Source organism: Podarcis bocagei (genome assembly GCF_964188305.1).
Source record: "Podarcis bocagei genome assembly, chromosome: 1".
NCBI lineage: Eukaryota > Metazoa > Chordata > Lepidosauria > Squamata > Lacertidae > Podarcis > Podarcis bocagei.
Window position 1 is genome coordinate 47,085,793 of NC_138125.1, and position 24,471 is coordinate 47,110,263.

The 24,471-nt window shown below is 39.5% G+C and overlaps 1 protein-coding gene across 2 annotated transcripts; it reads right to left on the reverse strand.

Moving 5' to 3' along the window:
- Window positions 1-1,161: 1,161 nt before the first annotated feature.
- Window positions 1,162-24,178, reverse strand: DNAL1 (dynein axonemal light chain 1). Of its 2 annotated transcripts, XM_081211893.1 has the most exons (10): window positions 23,506-24,178; window positions 19,692-19,894; window positions 18,687-19,139; window positions 10,558-10,596; window positions 7,836-7,945; window positions 6,869-6,924; window positions 5,455-5,510; window positions 4,632-4,758; window positions 3,751-3,897; window positions 1,162-1,322 (listed from the first exon to the last, which is right to left on the reverse strand). In XM_081211893.1, the coding sequence occupies exons 1-10, from the start codon at window positions 24,080-24,082 to the stop codon at window positions 1,270-1,272; spliced, it is 1,821 nt and encodes a 606-aa protein (XP_081068019.1). In that variant the 5' UTR covers window positions 24,083-24,178; the 3' UTR covers window positions 1,162-1,269. The 2 variants fall into 2 exon arrangements, with proteins under 2 accessions (XP_081068019.1, XP_081068018.1); XM_081211892.1 differs by lacking the exons at window positions 18,687-19,139; window positions 19,692-19,894; window positions 23,506-24,178 and adding exons at window positions 13,271-13,357; window positions 14,320-14,469.
- Between the last annotated feature and the right edge of the window lie 293 nt (window positions 24,179-24,471).

Below are 24,471 nucleotides of genomic sequence, written 5' to 3' on the forward strand. Positions count from 1 at the left end.
CACATGTTAACAATGAAATTGATTGTCAGAGTCAAAATCATTTAGTAAGAAGAACTGGAGCAAGGGAAGAACTGACTGCAACATGCCATTACAGGTTAATCTCTGCATTCAGGTTAACTACTGTACTGCCTACAACAAACTGAAACACCCAGTTGCTCTCCTTTAAATTTTTTAGGACTGACTTTAGAAGTCCAATGGTATAAACAAAAAATCTATTGGTGACAGGAGTTGAGGGCTTTCTTGTTTCATGTAAAAATAGAGCGCATTTGAGCACACAGACTACATACAGCCTCATTTCCTTTCCCTTCTTTTCTTCCTACAATGTCTTCAGCTGTCATTCACCATTGATTGAACCCTGAAAGTGAAGCTTATTTTCAAATAAGCTGCAAGATTTGGGCCTCTTTAAACAGCTGCTGCCCCTCCTTACATTACTAGAATTCCAGACTGATGAATGATTCTGACATTCAGTAACACACCAGCAGCCCAAGTCTTTAAACAAAGGATGCAAAATTCAACTCATGAATCAAATCAAACTGATGGTCAGGAAATTAGTGGTTCATCTACAACCACATATATTGCCTTCACTTTTCCAACTAATACGGTACATAAAAACAGTAAGTGGCTTCCAGAAACATTGACAATTAAGGTACCAACACAGCTCAATATGTTAAGTACTGGGTTCCTAGCAGCAACAAATTTTGTTTTTTTATCTACACCATGAGTTTCATTTTGTAAGAGGCAAAACCAACATTGTCACTAGTGTCCATATGACTATAATTAGCATAGCAAATAGGAAGAAAAAGATGAGACACTGTGACAAACATGTAGAGCATACCAAGTTTCAGGTGCTTGCTTTTTAAAAAAGCAGATGGTATAAATAGTCTAATAAAAAATGCTGCTTCTCCCCCCACCCCCAATTTTAAAATGATTAAAAACTCTGCTGAACAAACACATTAAACAAATGTGCCCATTACTAGGAAGACTGAATTGTGGTCCACCCCCCCAAAAAATGTACTTGCAAGAATTACATTTAAATTAAACAAAACAGTAAACGCTCATAGTAAAAATAAATCGAAAAAGACAAATGCTTCACATAATTGGCATCCCCAGTTTTGGTAAATAAGTCTTTGGGTGAGAAAGGAGAACACAGAGATAAGCCAATTTAAAATGTTGCCCAAGATTTTCTTCAAAGACATATTTATACAAAAGTTTCACATACTGTATAGAGCTGGAGCTACAGCAATAATTTAATAGGGAACAAGAAAAAAGTCACGCTGGGTTTTCCCCTTCTTCCCCTTCTTCTTGCTTAATAACTGGAATACCTAAAAATGAGAGTGGAGAACCGTTAAACATGCTTTTAACTAAAACTCGAGAGAAAAACAGTACAAACAGGAAAACTAACTAAAACTGCTGCCCAGGTCTGACTTAATAACATGCCAGCGATTAAGGACTTAGGAAAATGGACTGATCAGTGCACCTGTGGAATATCATAGTATTCTAGGAGCACAGATATTAAAGGACTGAAGTGAAAGAATACAAGTGAGAAACAGTTTCCAATGAGAAAGCTTCAATTCCACCACCACCATCTAATGGAAGAAAAACACAGTGATTCTAGCATGCTTAATAACTGCCTCCTTTCCCTGGGCTGACTACAAATTGTTCCAGAAGCCCAGAAAAGCCTTTTCCAAGGGATTTTCTATTGTCTGAGCAGTACACCAACCATTTGTTGCCTGAACCCAATATTTGTATCTGATTGGAAAATGGAAATATGTGAACAATATAATTTTTCAAAGTGATGTATTAACTGCCAATCTCTAGGGAATACTGGATAATTTGGGCTACGTAGCAAAATAGATATTTTAAAGCACTAACTGACAGAAAATATATATATGGGTCTGTTTTCTTAAAAAATTAAGATACCATTACATTAACCACCCAATGTACAGAAATTCTGGACAGAAAAGAATTCAAATCTTTACCAAAATATATTTAATGGGGAAAGGATGAGTTAATACTTTGCTTGTTTAACTGATGAAGCTATTCTTGCTGAAAAGCAAGCACGATTTAGACAAGGCAGATCCACTATAGACCATTGCTTTGTACTAGCCCATTTTATAGATAAGTATGTTAAGAAACCAAGTGGTGTGCTATATGCAGCTTTCATTGATTTAAAAGCTGCATTTGATTCAATCTCTCGAGTAAGATAAGTTGAACTCTTCAAGTATAGATAAAAGATTATTGTTCTTGATTAAATCTCTATATAAAAACACTGTGATGAAATTGCATTGCCCTACAAATGGGTAGCTCACAGGATGCATACCAGCCACAAAGGGAATTAAGCAGGGTTGTATCCTAGCTCCCGCACTGTTTAATTTCTATATAAATGATATTGTCCAGAGGTTAACATCCCCAGAGTATCATGCCCATAAACTGGCCACAAAAGCCATCTCTATATTATTATACACAGATGATGCGATACTTCTATCTCAAATAAAAGTGGACCTAAAAAATTGATGAGAGCATTCTCAGGATACTGCCAAAGAGAACATCTGGCTGTGAATTACAAGAAAACTATAGTCATGGTGTTTTCAAGAAACTATAGGCCCGTAGATGGTGTATGGATAATCAGTTGACTGAACAAGTTAAAAGTCTTTAAATACCTTGGCCTTATTTTTCAGTCAACAGGGTCATGGGGAGCACATTAGAAATATACAAAGGAAAAAGCTTCTCAAAGTGCCAAAATTCTGACACGCTTTTTCCATACAAAAGGTGGCAATCACATACCATCAGCACTTGAAGTGTTTACAGCTAAACCCTTAGCACAGTTATTATATGGGGCTCAGATTTGGATAGGTGAACACCTTGGATCTACAGAAGCTGTTCAATCTAAGCTCCTAAGGCAATTTTTTTTCTGTTCCATTCTGTGTTCCAAATGCTTCACTGCGCTTGGATGCTAATCTCCCCTCTGTTGAATTACAGACTTGGTATAGGACATTTATTTATTGGTTTGGCTAAATTTAAACCCCACCGGTCTACTACCCTTAGTATCGTAAGATTGTCATGCTTTTAACACTGAGCTTCAGAAAAGCAAATAATTTAATTAGACAGTGCCTATATGATATCAAGCGACAGAATAATTTGGCCACGATAAGGAAATTTTGTCCATGGTATGATTATTTTCCACCTAGTCATTTTGACACATTGGCACCCTATTTGCAAAACTTAACCATTCCAAAATACAGATGCGATTTCACTTATGCAAGATTAAATATACTGCCTTCAGCTGTACTTGAGGGTTGATTTCAAAAAATTTCGCTGGAAAAACAGTTATGTCTATGGGGAGATGGCAGTATTGAATCAGTAGCTCATGTGCTTCTAGCTTGCACTCTTTATAAAAAGATTTGAGGAGTGAAGTTATTACCCCTCTATTACTATCCATACCAGGTTGCTCAACCATTGCTACTGTGTCTTTTCTTCTAGCAGATCAAGATAATCAGGCGACAGCAAAAACTGCAATTTTTTTAGCCGGGGGGGGGGGGCAATTAGAATAAAATCTGTTATTTTATTATTGATGTAAACTTCCAGAATGTACTCTGTATAGTTAGGTTTTTACCTCTATCTTCATTTCACTTTCTTTAAAATTTATTTTATTTTATTGCTATGGCTAGTGGCGGATGCAACTAAAGATACTTCTTCTACTTTGCTTTTCTCATCTGCTAAATGCCACCCTGGCTCCTACCCAGCTCTCACCATCAAGTTTCTTGAGTTTGGGCACTCGTTTCGTTGCTTCCTCAACCCAGGCACTCTGCGAATCAGCGGAATATTTCTCTTCCAGTGGATTACCTACAAACACCAGATCTTCCAGTAATGGCAACTCTGCCAGCCTCTGAAACTCTGCTGCAACCACAGAAGGAAACAGAGTTGTGTTATGAAGTACACAAAAACCTCAGAGTTGTATGAAGACTGCAGATGTTGAGTGAAACATATTCAATGGGCAACATCTTAACATCATAAGATGTGTGTGGAACAAACACACACTAAAGACACACTAAATTAATGGATGTTGGTACATTTCTGAACACAATTCAAAGTGCTGGTGCTTGCTTTTACAGCTTTATATGATATGGGACCCAGACTGCCAGGTCCCACATAAACCTGCCTGCATGCTAAAGCCATCCTTGAAGGCTCTTCTTCAGGTGCCCAGTCCTTCATAGATCAGGTGGGTAGCTACCAGAGAAAGGGCCTTTCCCATTGTGATCACCTGCCTTGGGGGAAATTCACCTGCCACCCAGTTGTATGTCTTTTCAGCACCAGGCAAAGTTTCTTCCCCAACTCGTCTTTGAAAATCTTAGCTGAATTTGAACTTATTTTATTGTGATTTTATGCCTTTACTGTTCTGCTGTTTTCATCAATGCATGATTTCATTCCCCACCCCCTAATATAATTTAATATGATTTGTTAACTACTTTGGGAATAGAATCGCTGAAGGGCAGGCTATATACACTGTCAAAAATAACTACACATACACATACTTACAACTTTAGGAATCAACTCGTTTACCAACCTAAGTTACCTGCTATGAACTCATTATAAATTACCAATATATTTATTGAGAAACAACTCTGGCTTACCCCAGTCTTTTACCAGATTATTTGACATGTAGAGAATCTTCAGCTTCTTCATCACATGGAGCCCTTTCAATTTCTCAATCAAGTTGTATGAGATCCACAGCTCCTCTAAAGTATCCCCAACTGCCTCCTGAAAGATGATATTGCTTCAGAAAAGAATGCTCTGCATTTTCCTATTATCATGTATGTTGTCTGGACCCCGAAAGAGCACATCAAAGAAATAAAAGTTTTCCTCTGGAGTCCCTACTTCCCCACTAGCAGGCTGCAAGTTGAGACAAGCCAACAAGAGGACAACATCATAATTCAGAGAGAAACCAAGACCTTCAACCTTGACATCAAGACAGAGGAGAATTGTATTCCAGACATCTGGACATGAAAGAAGACACAGAACTGTTTGCAGATACCTGCACATTAGATGACTAGTTTCTTAGCCAGCTCATTAAGTATAAAAGTAAGTCTTGCAGACAACAGGCAACATCCATCAAGAGGCTAAATTGAATTTACATCTCCAGATTCCTACTGCGATATGTAACCACTGGGCTAGATCATTCAACTGTTGTTCCTCATCACTGAAAACTGGTCATGATCTGGGAAATGGAATGGAAGGAGTGTTGGCAGAAGGCTGTGCCAAAGGTGCTTTATCTACACAGTTACTAGGGGAGTTTTCATTATTGGTGGGGAATTTGCGCAGTTGCTACAAGTATTGATGATGTTCCTGAATCTACTATATTTTTGAACAGTGTTAGCATCATATCCTTGCACAGTAACATATGGCGAACTACTCTGCAGTAGTATATGCAGCAGTCTTCTTAAGAGGGTTACTTACCAGTCCATTCAGATTCTTGACGTTGTTTCTTCCCAGTGACAATATCCGTAAGTTTTCTGCAATGGAAACAAAGCAGGTATTTTTCTACAGTGCTAGTTATTTAAGTAATGTGGAAACTTCATACAAGCCAATGTCAAGGAGCTATCTTTTATTAATCCAGCTGTGTCAAAGGGAAAAGTGTGTAGTCCAAGAATGGAAACAGATAGCCACTCACTGAATGGACACAGTTTGAAACTATCCTGCATGGATGCTCTAACCCAGGACTGAGGAATCTGTGGCCATTCAAAGGTATTTTGGATTATAACTCTCATCATCCCTAACCACTGCCCATGATAGATGGGGCTAATGGGTACTGGATTGGAACAGAATTTGCAGTGACACAAGTTCCTTAATCCTGCTCTAACCATATGGAGAGTCAGTCATCTATAAAGTCTGGTCATTCAGGGAGCTGAGTTTCACAGCACCCCTCCCCTACTTCTGCACAGTAACATAAAAAAACAATAATCAGCTATTCATATGGATGGAGCTTATAGGCATCCAGCATCTCACCCATGTGTTTAGAATCACTATGTGAGATGTTTTCCAAAGCAACCATAGTAGCCGGACATCTTTCCCAGCAAAAAAGCATAATGAATGAGGTGTCTGAATATACAGGAAACAACTGCTTAATAATGTCTCCCTTCCTCAATGCTCCTGGCAATATTACTGTCTTAATCTGCACTTGGTGATCAGATACAAATGGATGCAATAGCATTGATGAATTTTGCTCATAGAACTAAAAAAGCAGCAGCTTACAAGTATAACATGAACCTAGAATATACCTGTCCATGTGTTTGAGATATCCACACACATTCCTCAGTGGGACCTATACCAAGGAAGTGGTTCCCTTCTCTGGTGTATATATGTATACACATGCATGCGTGTTAAGGGGGTTAGAAGTCACTCACAACCCAAATCATGGCATGCAGATTTTCTTCATCAAATCAGCAGTCAAACATAATTATTCAATGCTTCCTAACACTCTACTGCTTATATCAATTTTCAAGTGAAATCCTGATTTTCAAATTATCTGTTTTCTGCTGCAGTAAATGAGAAAAATTAATGCCAAATGCCTATTTTTTAAAGATGGTATCTATTGTTCAAAATCAGTCAATAAATGTAAACTTGGTGTCTGTTCAAATGCTATTTTGAAAAAATATGATCTCCCTGATCCTACAATATATACTATACAGAGGATATCCTGATACAGATGTAACCTTCTAGGAAGGTGGGTGGCGAACTCAAAGCTGAGTCCTGCTCCCAATTCCAGTGCTCATAAAAATTTGCAGCAGGAGGAGGATCTGAACAGACTCAAAGTATGAAATAAGTGAAGGTACATATAATGAAGCAGCTTCAAAAAACACATATTACTTACTTAACCCATTCAAGTTGGCAATTTTTTCAATGCAGTTTGTAGATAAGGACAGCTTTCTAAAATGGGGGAAAAATCCAGAAATTGTACATGAAGAACACTAAAATTACCAAAGTAGTGGTTCTTTTACAAATAACAATTGCTCAGAATACTACATTTTGGCTTCCCAGAAGGAAGAACACCCCCCACCCTCATTCTTTGTTCAAGGGGTTCTCCTGAATCCCACAAAGCCTATTTCTGGGGGCACTGGGGGAAGAGAAGGGTAACACTGACCACTGTGCAAGCAGAAGTCCTCGATTAGGGCTTCCTCTGATGTGGAATCTTGGCCTATGTTTTTATATGTGCTTTTTTACTGTCTATGTTACAGATGGAGAACTCATGGTCCTCCAGATATTCAAATTTGGCTTCAACTTCTACTTAACCACAGTTTCTAGTGTCATGCAACTAAAGTGACCATCAAATATTGTCAGTAATGTATCTTGTTAGAGAAGAATGTGGGAGTTGCTACAGATGTTAAATGCTGCATAATATTTTGTGGTGCAAACAATATTTATTTTTGTTACTATTTGTTAAAATAATATGGGTTAAAAAAAGAATTATAGTTAATTTAAAACAAGCCAACATCAAATCCTGATTTCTGAAGCTGAGTTATTTAAAAACTAACAATTGTTAATGTTAATCAAAGTTTAGATGCCATAATGTTTAGGCAAACACAGTAGTTAGAATGACACAAGCTGTGGTTAACCAAAAGCAAAAGTAAAATTTCCAAACTCCTCTTCCCAGGCACATAGGAGGAAGCATCTGGGGAAAGAGGGTGTCATAGTTTTGTGTGACATCCAAACATAACAATTAACAAGTCAAGAAATATGAAAATTGCTTTTAAAAAATGAACACCAAATTAAAACAAAAAAGCTGAAGCAATGAAGGCAGAAATAACTTAAAGTGGCTCCCACCAATATACAGAACGTACTCGCAGCTAACTAGAGTGGAAAGAGATGCATCCATTTTCTCTATAGGGGGAATCTGGGCATAAAGTTTCACTTCTTTGGCCTCCGATGGCTTCTGACCATTTTTTTCTTCCTAATTAAAAAGAGAAACAGATAGAGGAAGACATCCTATTCAGTATATAATTATGAATGTTCAATTTAGTCTATTGTGGCTATTCAGCTGCATAATAACTTGCACTAAAGCTATAGTTAATGTTGACTGAGAATTATTCATGCAACCTTGAATATGTGGTAAAATGCTTTTTTCTCAGTCTGGAATGCTGTTACTTTACACAGTCTATGACAAATTGATTGCACTGAGTTGGGGACATCACTGGTCCAAAATATGGCTGTGTGTATTTTCACTACTAATTCATTACTGTTTAAGGTACTGCACTCAAGAGCAATCACGTCCTTGGTTGAATCCCAACAGAACCAGATTGTCATGAGCAAATTACACTTGGATAGGAATGAAAAGCTTCCTGGCCTTGTGATTGTATGAACTCCTCTGACTAAATTGTGAATTTACAAAGGAGTATCACAAAAAGTTTTAACAGAAGGGACAACATTTTCTTAATATAAAACTGTAATCATTTCTTCTCAAAATGATACCGGAGCTCCTATATTCCACCTAGTCTATTTTTTTGCCTATCCATTCAGAGAAGACATTATTCTAATCATTTTGTCTTTGACTCAGACATTTAAATACGCACTTCACTTAATGTAAGAACATGATCATACTCATGGTAGTTCAAGCAAGTGGTACATACAACCCAGTGCCCCATGTCTGATTTGTGTCATGTTCCGCTACAACAGTAATTTGAAGACAACAAATTCAAAATTTTCAAAATGTGAAAAAACTTGTAGTAGTTCATTTAAAAGGGAAAATAAGTAAGAGTATTAATTGATAAAATTAATTTACAAATTTAGAACATTTTCTTTATGAAGTGTGGTTGCACATGCCCTGTTTGTTTACTTGAAGAAGGGAATGACTTCTTAGTAATTAGACTGAAAGGCTAATTGTATGAGAAAGGCAGGACAGCTGGCAGAAGATCCATCAAATACCTAAGTAGGGGACTGAAGCAAACATATCTTCCCTAATTACATCAGCCTTTACACCCCGCACCAACCACAAGCTTGTAATCCCTGCTTTTAAAGCTTTCTACCTCTCTGCCCTTGACTAAATCTCATCTCATTCCCTTGTCTCCCTTCTCTTCTCCCCCACTATTCTTCACAAGCTCATGTAGCTCCCTGCAGACTATAATTTTCAGCAAAGGGACAAATCAAACAACTATACAGTATGACAATAAACCTTAGGTGTTCTGGAGCACGCTGTAGTAACGCTGTGTAATAATGTAACCTTTTGATTAAAATAATATTTAAAAATAAATTGAGGGTGAATTTTATAAACATTTCTACTATGCTCTACTAACTTATCAAAAGTGAAGAGTTTAATACTGAGATCCCAATAATAACTAGGTAGGCTGAGACCATCCTTTAAAAATAAAGCTGGCAAGGCCTATCAAGCACTTTCATTCTATCCTCCCTTTGACCTCCTTCAATGCTTTTTATCATGTTGTGTCTTATCCTTGGATATGCATGCCCCTATTAATCAAACAGCTTTCATTTCCTCCTTCTTCAGCAAAACCTTTCCCAAACCTACCTATCACTCTTAGCTTTTCCTCTGTTGGGTCATTCCATGTCATGTGATCCAATGACTTTTACTGTACCATTTTATATTGCTATCAGTTTCCTAAAAACAGTATTAAAGAAGATCCCTGATCTCAGATTTTATCTCATCCTGTTTTTCAGTTTGAGGGCTTGAAATTTCAAAAAATAAACAATTTTGGCTACACGAAACCTTAAAAGTTCAGCCCAGAATTAACTAAAAATATTAATCTCTTCAGAACTTCATGGGTTTTAATATGACATGGCACATTATGAACTTACTTTAAAATTTAAAGTTAAGCTACAAAGTTTAAAATTTTTAAACATGATTTTAAAAAATCAATGATATAAATTCCCCTAAAGTTGTATTTATGATTTCATATTTCTAAGAACTTCCTGCAAAATTTTATCTTGGGATCTCAACGTGATTACATTTTAAAAAAATATTTTGTACATACATGGGTTACTGGGTTCTATTTAGGATAAATGGGTCTTCTTGGAGTAAAATGTAACAGAATAAACAAGACTTCAAACCATAATATCAGTTACTTCGGGCATTTCTTTTAAAAGTTATTCAATTAAAAGGTACCGGTATCTGAAGTGGAAGTTGGATATCTATCATGAACGCATTAGTTGAGATTCCTGCACTGCAGAAGGTTGGACTAGATGACCCTTGGGGTTCCTTCCAACCCTAAAATTCTATGAAATCTTGATTTCTATCATGCTTCTGCATCTTGCCCATCTAATGTAGATACTAAGCACTCAAGCACTGACTATGTAAAGTTTGTGCACACATCAGTGTCTGCACATTGCTAAAGTTATATAAATATTAACTAGCATTAGTAGTAGCAGTATATAGCAGCTCAAATTTTAAAAAAAAGAACTTCAGTGAGCTAAAAATATACAACCTTTTGTACAAAGGTATTCCATTCCATTCATGCAAAATGCTATTTCTACATCATTGCAAGAAAAATGACAAAAACTTATTCTTAACAAAGGAAATCCACACAACTATATAAGCACAACAAATCTACTTACCCATCTGGCTAGAGCTTCCTTAATAGTTGTTGCTTTTGCCTAACAAAAAAAGAGTATGGAAATACATTTTAATTAATTTAGGAAGTCAACTAGTTAATTTTGTTTTGCTTTGATCAGTTATATTTAAATACATAGACATACTGTACTATATTATAAAGACATCCTTGTCAAGGCATGAGGGAAGTTCAATGAATGATTTAATATGTAATCAAAGTAAGTGAATGTGTTAAGACAACACAAATTTTCATCTTATTTGGGAATATTGGCTATTCATTATATCAAAGCAAAAAGGGAAGAACCAGGTTTAAAGGACACAGTAGCAGTAATTGCAGCTGACAATTCCATTTGCTTATTATTGGATTTGAAGTAATAGGTTAAACTTTGGTAACTTGGATATAAACTGGAAGGAAAGTACTACTTTAAATTTGTCAACAACTTTGGTACACGAAGGAAAGTATCAGTACAACTGTACAGCCTGTACCATAGTAAATGAAATGGTATTTCCCATTTAAACACATTTCACATCAGTACTGTATTACAGTATTAGTTAATTCATTTCACTAGTCTATTATTTTTTTTTTTTTTAAAAATTTTTTATTGCGTTTCTTTTCATAGATTTACAAATTTGTTTAGATGGCAAGATACAAGAAACATTTTTTGTGTATATGTATAAGAAAAAATAAAAACAAGAAAAAATGTTATGAAACTTTCCTTAACATCCTTCAGCATTTCACTTTTGGACCTCCTCACATCCTCTCAGCATTGCGTTCATTATTCTAACCAATTCAGCAATTTGTTATCTTGTTTCCCATCTTATTGTACCTTTAAATATATTATGTTACCAATTTCAAAAAATTGTAATTTAGTTTTGACGTTGTTAATAAACATAATAATTTGTTTCAAATATTTCTCGTTTTTTCTATCAATACTTACTTTATCATTTCTTAAAATAAATTACGGAAACATAGCGTTTCTTAATCGTGCGCTATCTTAACATTCAAACAACTTATAATGTTTTTGCAAATAGTCCTTAAATTTTTTCCAGTCCTCCTCCATAGTTTCTTCGCTCAGATCTCGGATTCTGCCAGTCATTTCTGCCAACTCCATGTAGTCCATCAACTGCGTCTGCCAGTCCTCCAGTGTGGGTAAATCTGGTGTTTTCCAGAACTTAGCGATGAGAATCCTAGCTGCTGTGGTTGCATACATAAACAAGGTTCTATCCTTCTTTGGCACCTTCCGGTCCACCATGCCCAAGAGAAAGGCCTCTGGTTTCTTAGAGAAGGTATATCTAAATACCTTTTTCAGCTCATTATGTATGATTTCCCAAAAGGCCTTTACTTTCGGGCAGGTCCACCAGAGGTGAAAGAATGTCCCTTCTGCCTCCTTGCATTTCCAACACTTATTATCAGAAAGATGATATATTTTAGCCAACTTGACTGGAGTCATGTACCACCGGTATACCATTTTCATAATGTTCTCTTTCAAGGCACTACATGCCGTGAATTTCATACCGGTGTTCCATAACCTTTCCCAGTCTTCAGACATAATGTTGTGTCCCACATCCTGTGCCCACTTTATCATAGCAGATTTAACTGTCTCATCCATTTCACTAGTCTATTAAAGTCTGCAAATTTTGTTCAGCGTTAGCTGAATCTCAAGATTATAAAAAGGGTGGGGTAGAAAACTGAATTCTAAAATATTTAATCCCCCCATATGAAGATTTAAAAAAAAAATTTGGTTTTAAAATGACTTTAAAAGTACTGTACAATTATTTCTGTACCAGCATTAACATAAAGCTATCTGGATTGTGTTATAATCTTCAGTCACATATATTCTTAGATATTTTTATACCAAACAAAGAAAAGTCTCATTAGCAACATAACACCAAATATTAGTTCAGTAATTTTTTTTAAAAAACCTTCTGTCCCAGTTGTCACATAATCAGCAAATTCAAATGCTACCAACTGACAGGATCAGCACAGCTATGTGTGTCACGTCTTCTCTATAAAACATGAGCATTGTTTTTCTTACATTGAAGCTTTAAGCAGGGCAGTGCTGCATGAAAGGGGCTTATGGGGCTTTTAAAGGCTCTGCTTTCCTTTGGATGCAGTTTTAGGTATTTTGCTTTTATTTTTAAACCCAAGATAGAGTCAGGCTCTTAGTTGCCTGAAAGAGTACCCGACCAAAAGGGATACTTTACAGCTTTACAGAGATAGGCAGAGCACAGACGTAACAGATCTAATTTGTTTCTTTCTTATATCCTAAAATCTACCAACCAAACTGTGTGCAAAAGACACACAGTAAGAATCAAGGGTGCCTCTGAATCTGGGAATTTGTTATCAGTATCAACACTAAACTGAGTTCACAGTCTTTCCACACCCAGTTACTTTCCTTCATTTCAGCATTTAGATGGGATAAGTCATTTGGTTGTTGCTATTGTTGTGATACTTGGGAATTAGAAACACAAAAAGCCCCTTGCTGCAAATTACTCAGAGATACTCCAGTAGATCCTGATCTACCTTTTGTCCACAACTACTTTACAGTAAAATGAAAAACTCCACAGCCCAAAGCAGAAAATTTAAGTATAAACAATATATGCATTATGTCATGGAATTTATCATATTGAAAATTCTTTTTAAAATTCACGTGAATGTCAACTCTTAGCTCATTAATGCAGATTCAATTTGTGCCAATCTCAAAAGTATTTATTTACCATTCTACTGAAGGCGACTTCCGATACTCAGACAACTCCTTGATGAAGACCAATTTATGTTGATCTCTCTTCAAATGAGCAGCCTTCCTATATAAAAAAAACCCCAAAGTGTTAGGATGAGCTTCAATCACCATAGGGATAATCTCCAAATGAAAGACAAATAAAAAAGGTTCTATGTTGGTTTATGGTTCTTTTATTAACAATAGCTACCATTTATATAGATTTTTTAGAGTGATTACAGCGATTCAAATACATTGTCTCCCATCTACTCTTAAGTAAAACTCGCCTTAATCTGTGCTGTGTGAGGCAACAGTTATCCCTTGCACTCCCTAAAAAAAACAAAACTTTTGACACTCGCAGTATTTCTTTCTATACTCACTATATACTGTATATATTTTTTCGGTCGAGACCACCACTTCATGCATCAGATGAGCCAAGTGAGCACTGGCTCATGAAACCTTAGTGCACGCTACAGATGAGGGGCTGGAACTGGTTTGCCTGACACAACTGTGAGCAAGCTCTAGGGGGGTGAAAACACTGAAGGAAAGAACCATCTCTCCGTGACACACACACACAGCCCGGCCTCCCTGTTTCAATTTGCACGAAGGATGCAAGAACCATTCCCTCCCCTGAACTTTTCAAGGGACATTCTCGAGCATCCCCTGCTCCACAGACCCGTCTCACACCACGCACAGGTCCCTCTGGCATCCCCAAAAGGCTCCTCTCTCCAGCCCCCGAGCCAAGAACCCTCTTCCCTCAGGCCGGGCACGTTCCTCCTCCCTGCCTCGACAGCCACCATCTCTTCTCCTCCTCCCGCAAACCGCGGCTAGCAGCTCTCTCTCCGCCATACACAAACAGAGACGGGGGGCAGAGCCTGTTCCCATTGTCCTCCAGCCTGTCCCCCGCGGGGTCTTCCCTGCGCTAAACCATGGCGCTTTCCTCCGCCTTCTTTGCCTCAGCCCAACTACCGCGCGTCCAGTCGCCTCCCCCTCCCCAACTCCTCGCCGGCCTCCTTTCCTACTCCGGTTGCAGCCCTCGAGCCGACTTACCATTATTATGATTCTGGTTGCTACCGTCTGCCGCTCCGGTTGCTATGGCACGCCAAGTCCGTGCGCATGCTCACCTGCAGGGAAGGAGGGAGAAGAGGGCCGGGGCGGACGCCTCTGGGAAGAAGGGTGAAGTCAACAGTTGGGATCATAGAGACTCACCTGAAAAAAATAGAACGGCTTCGATTCCGGAACTCTTCACCATGACCATAGAAACGGGGAGGAGGTAGAAAGGTCGCTGCGAGACAGATCCGACGCCCCCTGGTTTCCGGTGTTGTTTGCTGTGTGTCCACGCCTGTCTGTACAAGTGAGGTTGGATGCTGCGTTTGGAGGGGTCGGTTTAAAGTAGTGTAATGCAACTTTTCTGAAAACCGAGGGCGTATCTCAAGTGGTGCGATTCTTTCCTTGACAGCCAAAAGAGTCGGCAACAGAAAGTGACCACAGGCAGGCAAAGGGGGCTCCCGTTGCAGCATTTTTAAAAGTACCCTTCAACAGCCATGGGTCGCTTGCAGAAAAGAGTGGCAGTGCTGTATATATATATATTTGATGTTTCCAACTAATCTTCAGTGTTGTCTTGAATAGTCGTCACCTTCTCTGTCATGGCCCATCGCTTCCATTATTTAATATTGGCTAGATAATCATCACCATCCGTTCATATTAACTGTTATTGTTAACATAACTGGTCAACCCTGATTAATGCTCAAGAGAGCTGCTTACAGAGAGCTGCGCTTCAGATGAACTTAACAGGCCAGCAATGGAAACGTCTTTACGGTATTCAGAATGGATTATGTTAAAAGCCAGTGCTTTTTCTCTCTCGGGGGTTACTCAAGGGTATGCAGTACTGGCACCCTTTTGTCTAGAAGAAAAGCACTGGTTAAAGTTGTCATTATCCTCCAGATTTATTTATTTTTTAAACCCTGTCCAGTGTTTACTACATTTTGGAAAGTGCTGCAGATATTACTAGATATTATAGTACAGTGGTGCCCTGCAAGACGAATGCCTCGCAAGACGAAAAACTCGCTAGACGAAAGGGTTTTCCGGTTTTTGAGCTGCTTCGCAAGACGAATTTCCCTATGGGCTTGCTTTGCAAGACGAAAACGTCTTGCAAGTTTGTTTCCATTTTCTTAACACCGTTAATACAGTTGCGACTTGACTTTGAGGAGCAACTCATGGAACGCGGTGTGGTAGCCTTTTTTGAGGTTTTCGGTGATTTTTGAAGCTTTTCCAAAACTTTTCCGACACTTTGCTTCGCAAGACGAAAAAACCGCAAGACAAAAAAACTCGCGGAACGAATTAATTTCGTCTTGCGAGGCACCACTGTACCACATAAATGTAAGATTGTACAGTGGTACCTCGGGTTACATACGCTTCAGGTTACAGACTCCGCTAACACAGAAATATTACCTCAGGTTAAGAACTTTGCTTCAGGATGAGAACAGAAATCGTGCTCTGGAGGTGTGGCGGCAGCAGGAGGCCCCATTAGCTAAAGTGGTGCTTCAGGTTAAGAGCAGTTTCAGGTTAAGAATGGACCTCCGGAACGAATTAAGTACTTAACCCGAGGTACCACTGTATTGTTAAGTAATTTGTAAAATCTTATTCTGGCAGAAGATACAGGTTTCAAACCCTCAGTGAGTTAAGAACTTCTTTTGCATACAAAGACAGGCTCCAGTGGATTGAGCAGATGAGACCAATAGTCAAGGCAGTTACTGCACATTCTGTAGAGGGAAATGAGGGGCAGATGGGGCTTGTTAAGCTGGGAAGGTAGCCCATTTGGAGAAGGAAAACACTTCAGGCACTGTGATTCTTCAGAGGTTTGACATCACCCCCGAAGTACACACCACTGACTCCTGAGACAGACAGATGCCAACAACAAAGGCTATACACTCTTTTATATATATTATATCATATATTGAGTAAATTGAACAATAGTGGGTTGCATCTATTGTTAGTTCTACTCAGGGTAAGTCAATGGATATGCAGTGGCGGAGGAAGGGGGATGCGGTGGGTGTGGGCTACCCTGGGTGTCATCACTGAGGGGGATGACAAAAATATGAGGTGTTTTTTTTAAAAAAAATCGGCTCACAAAACTTTTTAGTTCAGTCAAGAAATGTACGGAATGCGTCTGACACTGGGCGCCACACTATAGGGGCCGGCACTTACCGCAGGGCCTGCAGTGTGCCTGAGCCACGCGTATCTCCTGGGAGTGATGTAGTGGCTTCGGCGCCTGCAGGCTCCACGCTGGGGATTGTGTCTGCCACCACCTCTTCCTCAGCCACCCTATAGCTGAGGGGGAGGCAGCAGAGAGGCTCCACGCAGCTCGCCCAGCCCCCAGCTGCAGGACGCATGCTCTCACCGGGCACCTGAGCGGCTAGCTACGCCGCTGTGGATATGCCCAACTTAGTGAGTTTACTTACTGAACTTAATTGAATACAACCCTATATGTGTGTAAGTATACAAGCGATTTCCCCGTTTATGCAGGGGTTATGTTGCAAATGGTAATTTTACAAATCCAACATTTAAATACATAATACTTTATAAAAGAAAAATACCCGGGCGGTGTATTTTTAAACTCAGTGAACTACAGACAACAGACGAAGATTAAGACAAATTATTTATGTGTACATGTCAGACGAATGGCTGTCTGATTTCTCTGTTGTTACTATTATTATTCTTATAATTACCATAATTTGCAATTATGAGACAGTGTCTCAAGTGACTTGCTTATGTTTTTATAGTTGTTAAACAATTTTTGCATAACTTAGCATACATTTTAATATTTCTTTTCTTTTATTAACACAATACTTCCATTCCGTACATTTATAATATCAAAGAAAATAATTAAATCTGTGACATCACAAGGAGTAACATTAATCATAACCAAGTGCACAACAAAACTCTAGACATGAATCTGATAATTATAATACTAATATAAGGAAATTGTTGATCTATTACTACTCAAAAAAGAAATCAAATGAAAGAAAACTGACTCACATTTCCAAATTTGACTAATAGTCTTATAATAAAACAGACATACATATTTTTTCCCAAAATTTCACTTCCCAAAGTATAAATACATTGTAAAACCATAGGTCTTTATTGGTTTTAAACAATCTCTTAGTATAATCAACAATTTTCTCACATTTTGCTAAAACTTTATTTTGTCTCTGTCCTTTTTTTTTTAAGTCAGTTTAGCCATAATTGCTAAAGCCCATGATTTTCTGACTCATCATTTGATTTTTGTTATGGTTGGCAATCTCCAATACTTTGTGTAAAGAATTCTGCCTGTTGTAATAATATAGGAAACTAATTAGCTGTAATTCCTGCACAGCAGAGCTTTTGACTAGATGACCGTTGGATCCCTTCCAACTCTACAATTCTGTGATTCTATGATTCTAATTACTTGTCTTCTGACTTCACTGATAGTTTAATGCAATGTAAAAAAACACCGCAGGATGGAGTGGGACAAAATTAAAAATACAGTACATCAGAAAAATAAAAACATTATTGACTAAAGGGGTTCATGAAGCAGTAACATTAATGGACAAATCCATTAGGTAGAAAAAAGTGGTATTTAAGACAAGGAGTGTACAATCCCACGGCAATCCTCATTTGCATTACTTTATGCTAGTCTCATTTTTTATGCTTCATATCAGGGAGAGAGTAATACCACACCACATCCAAGAAAATTATGGCCAAGTATGGTTTTCGTTTTAAAATTAGAAGGTCAGCCTATGTGTGACTCTAGTCTTTTTCTATCCATGTTTTAAAGACCTCCTGGCTTTGTCTTCAAGTAGTAACATTGGCTGTGTTTGCTAAAGGTAGACTTATTCCAGAAATTTCAAGATAGCAGAAAGTAGTCATATTCTGGATATTTGATTTCAAAATGGCAGATTTTTTTTTTGCTGGTTTTGAAGAACAAGTTTATTTGCTTACCTTTAAATCCATTATGGTTTGCCGCCTTTGATCTTTTAAGAGCTGGCCAGGGTTTACCGCTTCATATTTACACCCTCAACCAACTCATATACCTGCGTGTTTTTATCGTTAGAGTTCTTCATCCCAAACACATTTTATCATATATACCTTTGGCTGTTCCACTCTGAATCAGTCCAATCTTACCTTGTCATCAGTTTACATAATAATTTACTCCAGCTAGGTCCATACAACATGTTTCATGTCTTTCCTTCCTCCTCAGGCCCTTTGGCACATTTACCACGACTTCAGTTGCCGGTGTGCAGCTATTTGAGTGATCATCTCAAGTGGAACTGCAGAAACTCCAAAATCTTCCCCCAAGAATGCTCTTGGGCATGGGCATGAGCTCTCCTCTCTCCGCCACCCAGAATAGGCACCCCTAAAACACGGTCTAAGGCTACCAGACAAACTGGGGTAAATACTGGATTAATTTGATGGCCTGCTCCAGAGTAACTCAAGAGTGTAAAGTTGTCCTTCCCGTGTTGGCACAGGCACCCAGTGGCTATCTCAGCATATAAAGAACTCTTCCAAATGCGGTCTTCTTCCCCTACTACAAAAAGGAAGTGCCCTTCTGCTTTTTCTATGGGGATGCGACTACGTGAATTAGCTGGGTCCATTGGGTCGTCCAAGGCTTCGTAAATGTCGAAAACACCATTCTCTGAAATACTGACTCTGCTCATATTAAAGCAAAGCCCAGGCAAAGTAAGTGCGCCATAATGGAGGGCAGTGGCTGTGATGGAGCTGCAACCAGAAATGCAGACGGCAGCCACTACTTCTGGCAAGAAAGTCATCATTGAAGATGCCAATTCTGCTCCTTTGCCAGTCCCAATGACACCAATTCCTGGCCCTTTAACCTTCAGGAATGAAACAGCACAAGTGGGAATTGCAGAGGGGAAGAGAAGAAAGACACATGTTAGAAGTCTGTGTTGTGGAGCATCCCTGATATATAGAGAAACCTGCCAAATTATTAACTTATTCTGAGAAAACAACACACATCAAACCTAAAAGCTGATACCAAAATATCAATTCAAATAGTCTAACCCTTTAAAAAAATGTTATTTTATTAGCATGGAAAACTAGGTTTACGATATATTCACAATAAAACTATTTGTTAATTTTTTAAAATAACAGCATAATCTATTCCATCTCATACACATAGTTTTTTTAATCCCTTCTCCAAAGCATATCCCAATAGAACCAGTCTTCCTCCAGAAAGGCAGATGATTTGATCTGACCTGATCCCATGATTTCTTCAGCTAGCAAGTACAAGATCTAAAAACAAACATTGGTATTTCCTCAAGGGATGAAGTGCCGTTTTTTCTCAAAACTGTCGTCCATACAGACTCTTTCACCTGCAGGAGAGCAAGGAGCTGTATGTATAGGTAAACAATCCTTACCATACTCACCTTTGGATGGCGCAGCAGAAACCTAGCTGCCTCTTCAAAGTATTCAAGGTGGAAATCCTCCATGATTTTGGGAAGATCCTCAAAATTAAAATATGGCAGGGAAAGAGCAGCAAAGCCATGAGTAGCCAGAAGGCTGGATCGGTATTCAATTAACCCACCTTCATCACCAAACATATCTATCACTCCTGGAAAGGGGCCATTTCCTAATGAAAGCAGAGAGCAATGTTGTTTGGGACACAGAGCATTGAAAGAATTGTTCATAAAATGCTAACCAGAATAACACTATTAAAACTACATTATTTTCAAAATACAACAAAACACTGATACCACATTTTCAGAAAAGAAGAGAAAATGCTTTGAATGACTTGCAGTGCAATTCTAGACATGTATACTCAGAAGTGGGACGCGGGCGGCACTGTGGGTTAAACCACAGAGCCTAGGACTTGCCGATCAGAAGGTCGGTGGTTCGAATCCCCGCGATGGGGTGAGCTCCCGTTGCTCAGTCCCTGCTCCTGCCAACCTAGCAGTTCGAAAGCATGCCAAAGTGCAAGTAGATAAATAGGTACCGCTCCGGCGGGAAGGTAAACGGCGTTTCTGTGCGCTACTCTGGCTCGCCAGAAGCAGCTTAGTCATGCTGGCCACATGACTCGGAAGCTGTACGCCGGCTCCCTCGGCCAATAAAATGAGATGAGCGCCGCAACCCCAGAGTCGTCCACGACTGGACCTAATGGTCAGGGGTCCCTTTACCTTTACCTCATACTCAGAAGTAAGCCCCATTAAATTTGGTGGGACAGTGTGATGCAAGTTTTCCACTCTTTGACCTCTGTGTTAAAATAACCATATCTCTTTAATAACAGTATTATATTTTCATCCTATGATAGTATTATTTTATGTTGTATTTCTTTCCTTATTCAGTGGCCGCCTGTCTGTATTTCAAAACTGCAAATACCAACCACTAGGTTAGTAGATAGTTAAGAATCTGTATTCTGTATTACAGCACTCATTTTAGCAAAATTGAGACATTATACTGTAGTCATACCAGTATTGTTCAGGCCTGGACTCTTCTCTTTTTTATGTTTAATTTTCTATTTTCAATAATTTAACAATTTAACATCCAAATTACTTACCGTACTTATTCATCCCTTCTAGACTTTCCCTCACCCCACCCCTGATTTCCAATTTCTCCCCTTTATTACCTTACACATCTTTGGTTTTCCATTCAGTTACAAGTCCATTGATAACCCTAATTCACATAGTGACCCCCAAAGATTTCTAACAAAGGATATTACAGTTTTGGTACGAATGCTAAGTACCTCACACAGAGAATCATGCATTTTCCTCTAAATCGTCAGGACAGCTCTGTTGCTCCCCTGAAAGACAGTGCTGTGGTCCTCAAGCTGTAGAAAGGATATTAAGGCCGTCGTCCTATTGACACTTACCTGAGTAAATTCTATTGAACACACTGAAGCTTACATGCATAGGATCAAGTTGTTAGGGGAAATCTCAGGCATACGATAGAATTTAAGAACTCCTTTTGTACACCAGTGGTACATTAAAACATCACATCTGGGCTTGATCATTGAGCTCTGGCAGCTACTTATGCCACTGTGTTCAAGGTTCAATCTTCAGCATCTTCAGGGTTTCTCAGGCAGCTGTGCTGGGAAAGACATCTGCTTGAGACTTTGGAGAACAGCCATTTCCATGGTGTCCTCCAGATGTTATGCACTACAATTCCCATCAGCTCCAACCACCATGGTTATGCTAGCTGGAGCTGCTAGGAATTGTAGTCCAAAACATCTGGAAGGCCACAGTTGGTGAATGCTGACACAGCTACTAGATGGGCCAATTATATGATGTGGTATAAGGCAGTCTTACAGGTTCACATAATGTACCATGTTAAATATAACTTGTTTAATTATTTTATATTTTATAAAATCCCCAGTAATTGAAGGGATAAATAAACAAAATGAATATAAGTTTTAAGTCAAAGGCTGCTAGCCTACTGAGTTGTGTCCAACTAACCTCAACTCAGACATATTGAGATTAATGGAACCAAGTTATTCATTAATTTCAATGGGTCTACTCTATGAAGAAAACTTAGTTGGACATAACCCATTGTTGATACTAAATAAATGCAAGTAGTAAGTATTCCCCACCAAGCCAGGTTTTTTAAATTATTGAACTAACATGCAGCAGTGAGGTGCCAAGTCAACCTGGTATCTTGGACATCACTGAGGCAGATGAATTAAAGAAGTCAAGCTCCTTCATCTCACTCAGTCACTCCTCCAGGTACATGCAATGTAAACAATTATTAAATTATGTTAGTCATTATTATTAAATGTAAAATTCAGGAGGTGTGGCTAGCTGGAAAGCTAAACCGCGAAGTAATTCTGTGTCTCCATCACCCCAGGGCAAAATCTAAGCAGAGTGGATCGTACTAATATCTAAACACAAAATTTTGTACAGCCCCAGGGAGGTAATGATCCGAGGACTACAGGGACCAAAAAGCAAATCTGTGAGGTTAGATCTTCAGGAAAAAATAGCAGGAACCCTGTCTGAGGCTTCAGAGGAGGCGTCAAACACTGGTATGACCAAAGGTAATATGAGGGCACCAAAAGGCGGGAAAGTATCTGCCACAGTGGGAGAGGACAGAGACTCAGATAAGTACATTAATAAAAGAAGGTAGACACCAATCTTGGACAGGGGAGCAGCCCTAGTTCTTTCTGAGCAGAAATTAGAGATGCTATCTAAACAACTGTCAAATATTTCTAAAACAGCAAACGATGCGCACAATCTTGCTGTAACCAATCAGTCTGAGATGCAACTCTTACAAACAACGACTGAAGTTTTATCTATGAAACTGGAGGAACAATCAGACAAGGAGGGAAGGAAAAAATTCTTCTCCATTATATCCACAGTTAAAAGCCAACCTCTTTCTCCAGATCCTGCCTTAGCCCTACTATCTTTAGACATAGACTTGGGCTTCACCCTGCACCACGGAGAATTAGTAGGCTTCTTACTGACTGCAGCATGATTAGTGATAGCTCAACAACGGATAAACCAGTCTGAAATATTTGGGATACAGCAATATTTGAGCATCTCACTGGACACAGGAGAGCAAGTAAAGGCATAACAAAAAGAGGCAGCTTCCCAGAAATGTGGACCCCTTTCTATGTTAATAACCAAAATCAATAACTTGTTGTACCAACCGCTCTGTTGTCTCAGTGGAGAGGTTACATTAAGTAATATATTTGAACACTGAATGTGCAAGCTTATGTGTAAAGTCAATCAATAGAACAAATACCATTAGAGGTAATGCTGAGCAAGTGTTAAAAGGTTATTTCTTTGCATTTGTTTAAAAACCAATGTATAGAATCATGTGTCTTGTAATTAAATCTTCCCATATGGCAAACATGTACAGTATTCATATTTGTGGACTGGTGGCTCTGGCTGAATTCAGTGCAGATACACTATGATTATTGCCAAAGTTTAAATCTGGCTCGTTAAGTATTTGTTTCTGAAATTACTTGCTGGTAAATGAGTGATGGCTACTCTTTGGGGAAGGTGTGCTAGTTGCAACCCTTATTGTTTTGGAATATTATCATTTGAATATTATCATCTCTACTGAAAGCCTGTTCTATTTGTGCCCTGCCAAGCTGAACACAGCCCACTAAGGATCTGAGCATTGCCCTGTTTTTGCTGCCTGTCTGGGACTGCAAAAGCAAGGTGACTGTCAACTTTTGAGTTAACTAGGTTCCCTCAGGACAAATAAGCAGCCTGAGCCCCGTCCCACTGCCAAGTCTACCCAACTCACCTGGGGGAAGGAACAAGCTCCCTCTCACCGCACCGTCCTTCACCCTAATCCTTCTCACTTCGGGAAGAATGAACCGCCTTTCCACGTTCGTTTTGGCAAGCACCTGTCCCGGGATAGCACCGGGCTGGCTGTAGCCCTGGTGCACTGACATCTCCAGTTTCATGGGACCCTTCACTTTTCTGGGCTCCAGCCTTTGGTAGGGGTTCTCCATTGCAGCAGGCGAGAGGCTCCAAAACAGCCCCATGGGCTCCAAGCCCGTGTAGTCTCCTCCCTTGGAGGGGTCTTTGCACAGATCTACCTGCCCTTGCTCATCCGCCTGGTAATGGGCACACGAATCAAAGAGAATGCCCTCCTCGTTCACCGCCAGCGCCCTTAGGGTCACTTCCTGCAGGGGCGGGAGTCCCCAAACCGAAACCTTCGCGGGCTGATCTGCCAAGCCTGCAGCGGGGTCAACCGAGACTGTCGCTACCCCTCTTCTGCCGCAGCTTTTGAGGGAGGTCCTCCCGAAGGGGCGGCTCACACCCCCCAAGTGCTCCAGGCAGACGTCCCAAGCTCTGGCTGTGACCCGTCGCCACATGATGGGCTGCTACTAATCCGATCCGTTTGCTACTGCTGTCTGCGCGCTGCTCGAACGGATTGCGGAGCAGAGAAGGAGACACAATCTGCAACTTCTGCTCTGCCTGGAAGTCCACGTGGGAGCACAAAAGGCAGCATCAATCGATCCCGGACCGCACGCTTCATAATGAGCGGTTGTAAATCGCTGGCGCGTCCGGCGCTGGCAAAGTACAGTTGACTCGCGGGCAGCTGAACGCGCGAGAGAAGGCCCATAGGAGTCAACTGCTGGGGGCCGAGGGGTCTGCAGTCCCCCCATAAAATATTTGAGGGGTCTGCCCCCCCCAAGATGATGGCCATTCAAACAGTGTGCATGCCCGTATCATGTGTTCGATTATGCAAGGCATTGCTTGC

Excerpts from the sequence above, each read along its gene's own strand:
- DNAL1 (XM_081211893.1), bottom strand. The coding sequence starts at position 24,082 with ATGTGGCGACGGGTCACAGCCAGAGCTTGGGACGTCTGCCTGGAGCAC. Across the intron at positions 7,946-10,557 it reads AGGAAGCTCTAGCCAGATGG|GAAGAAAAAAATGGTCAGAA; the intron begins GTAAGTAGATTT and ends CTTTTTAATTAG. Across the intron at positions 5,511-6,868 it reads TGCCAACTTGAATGGGTTAA|AAAACTTACGGATATTGTCA; the intron begins GTAAGTAATATG and ends TTTCCATTGCAG.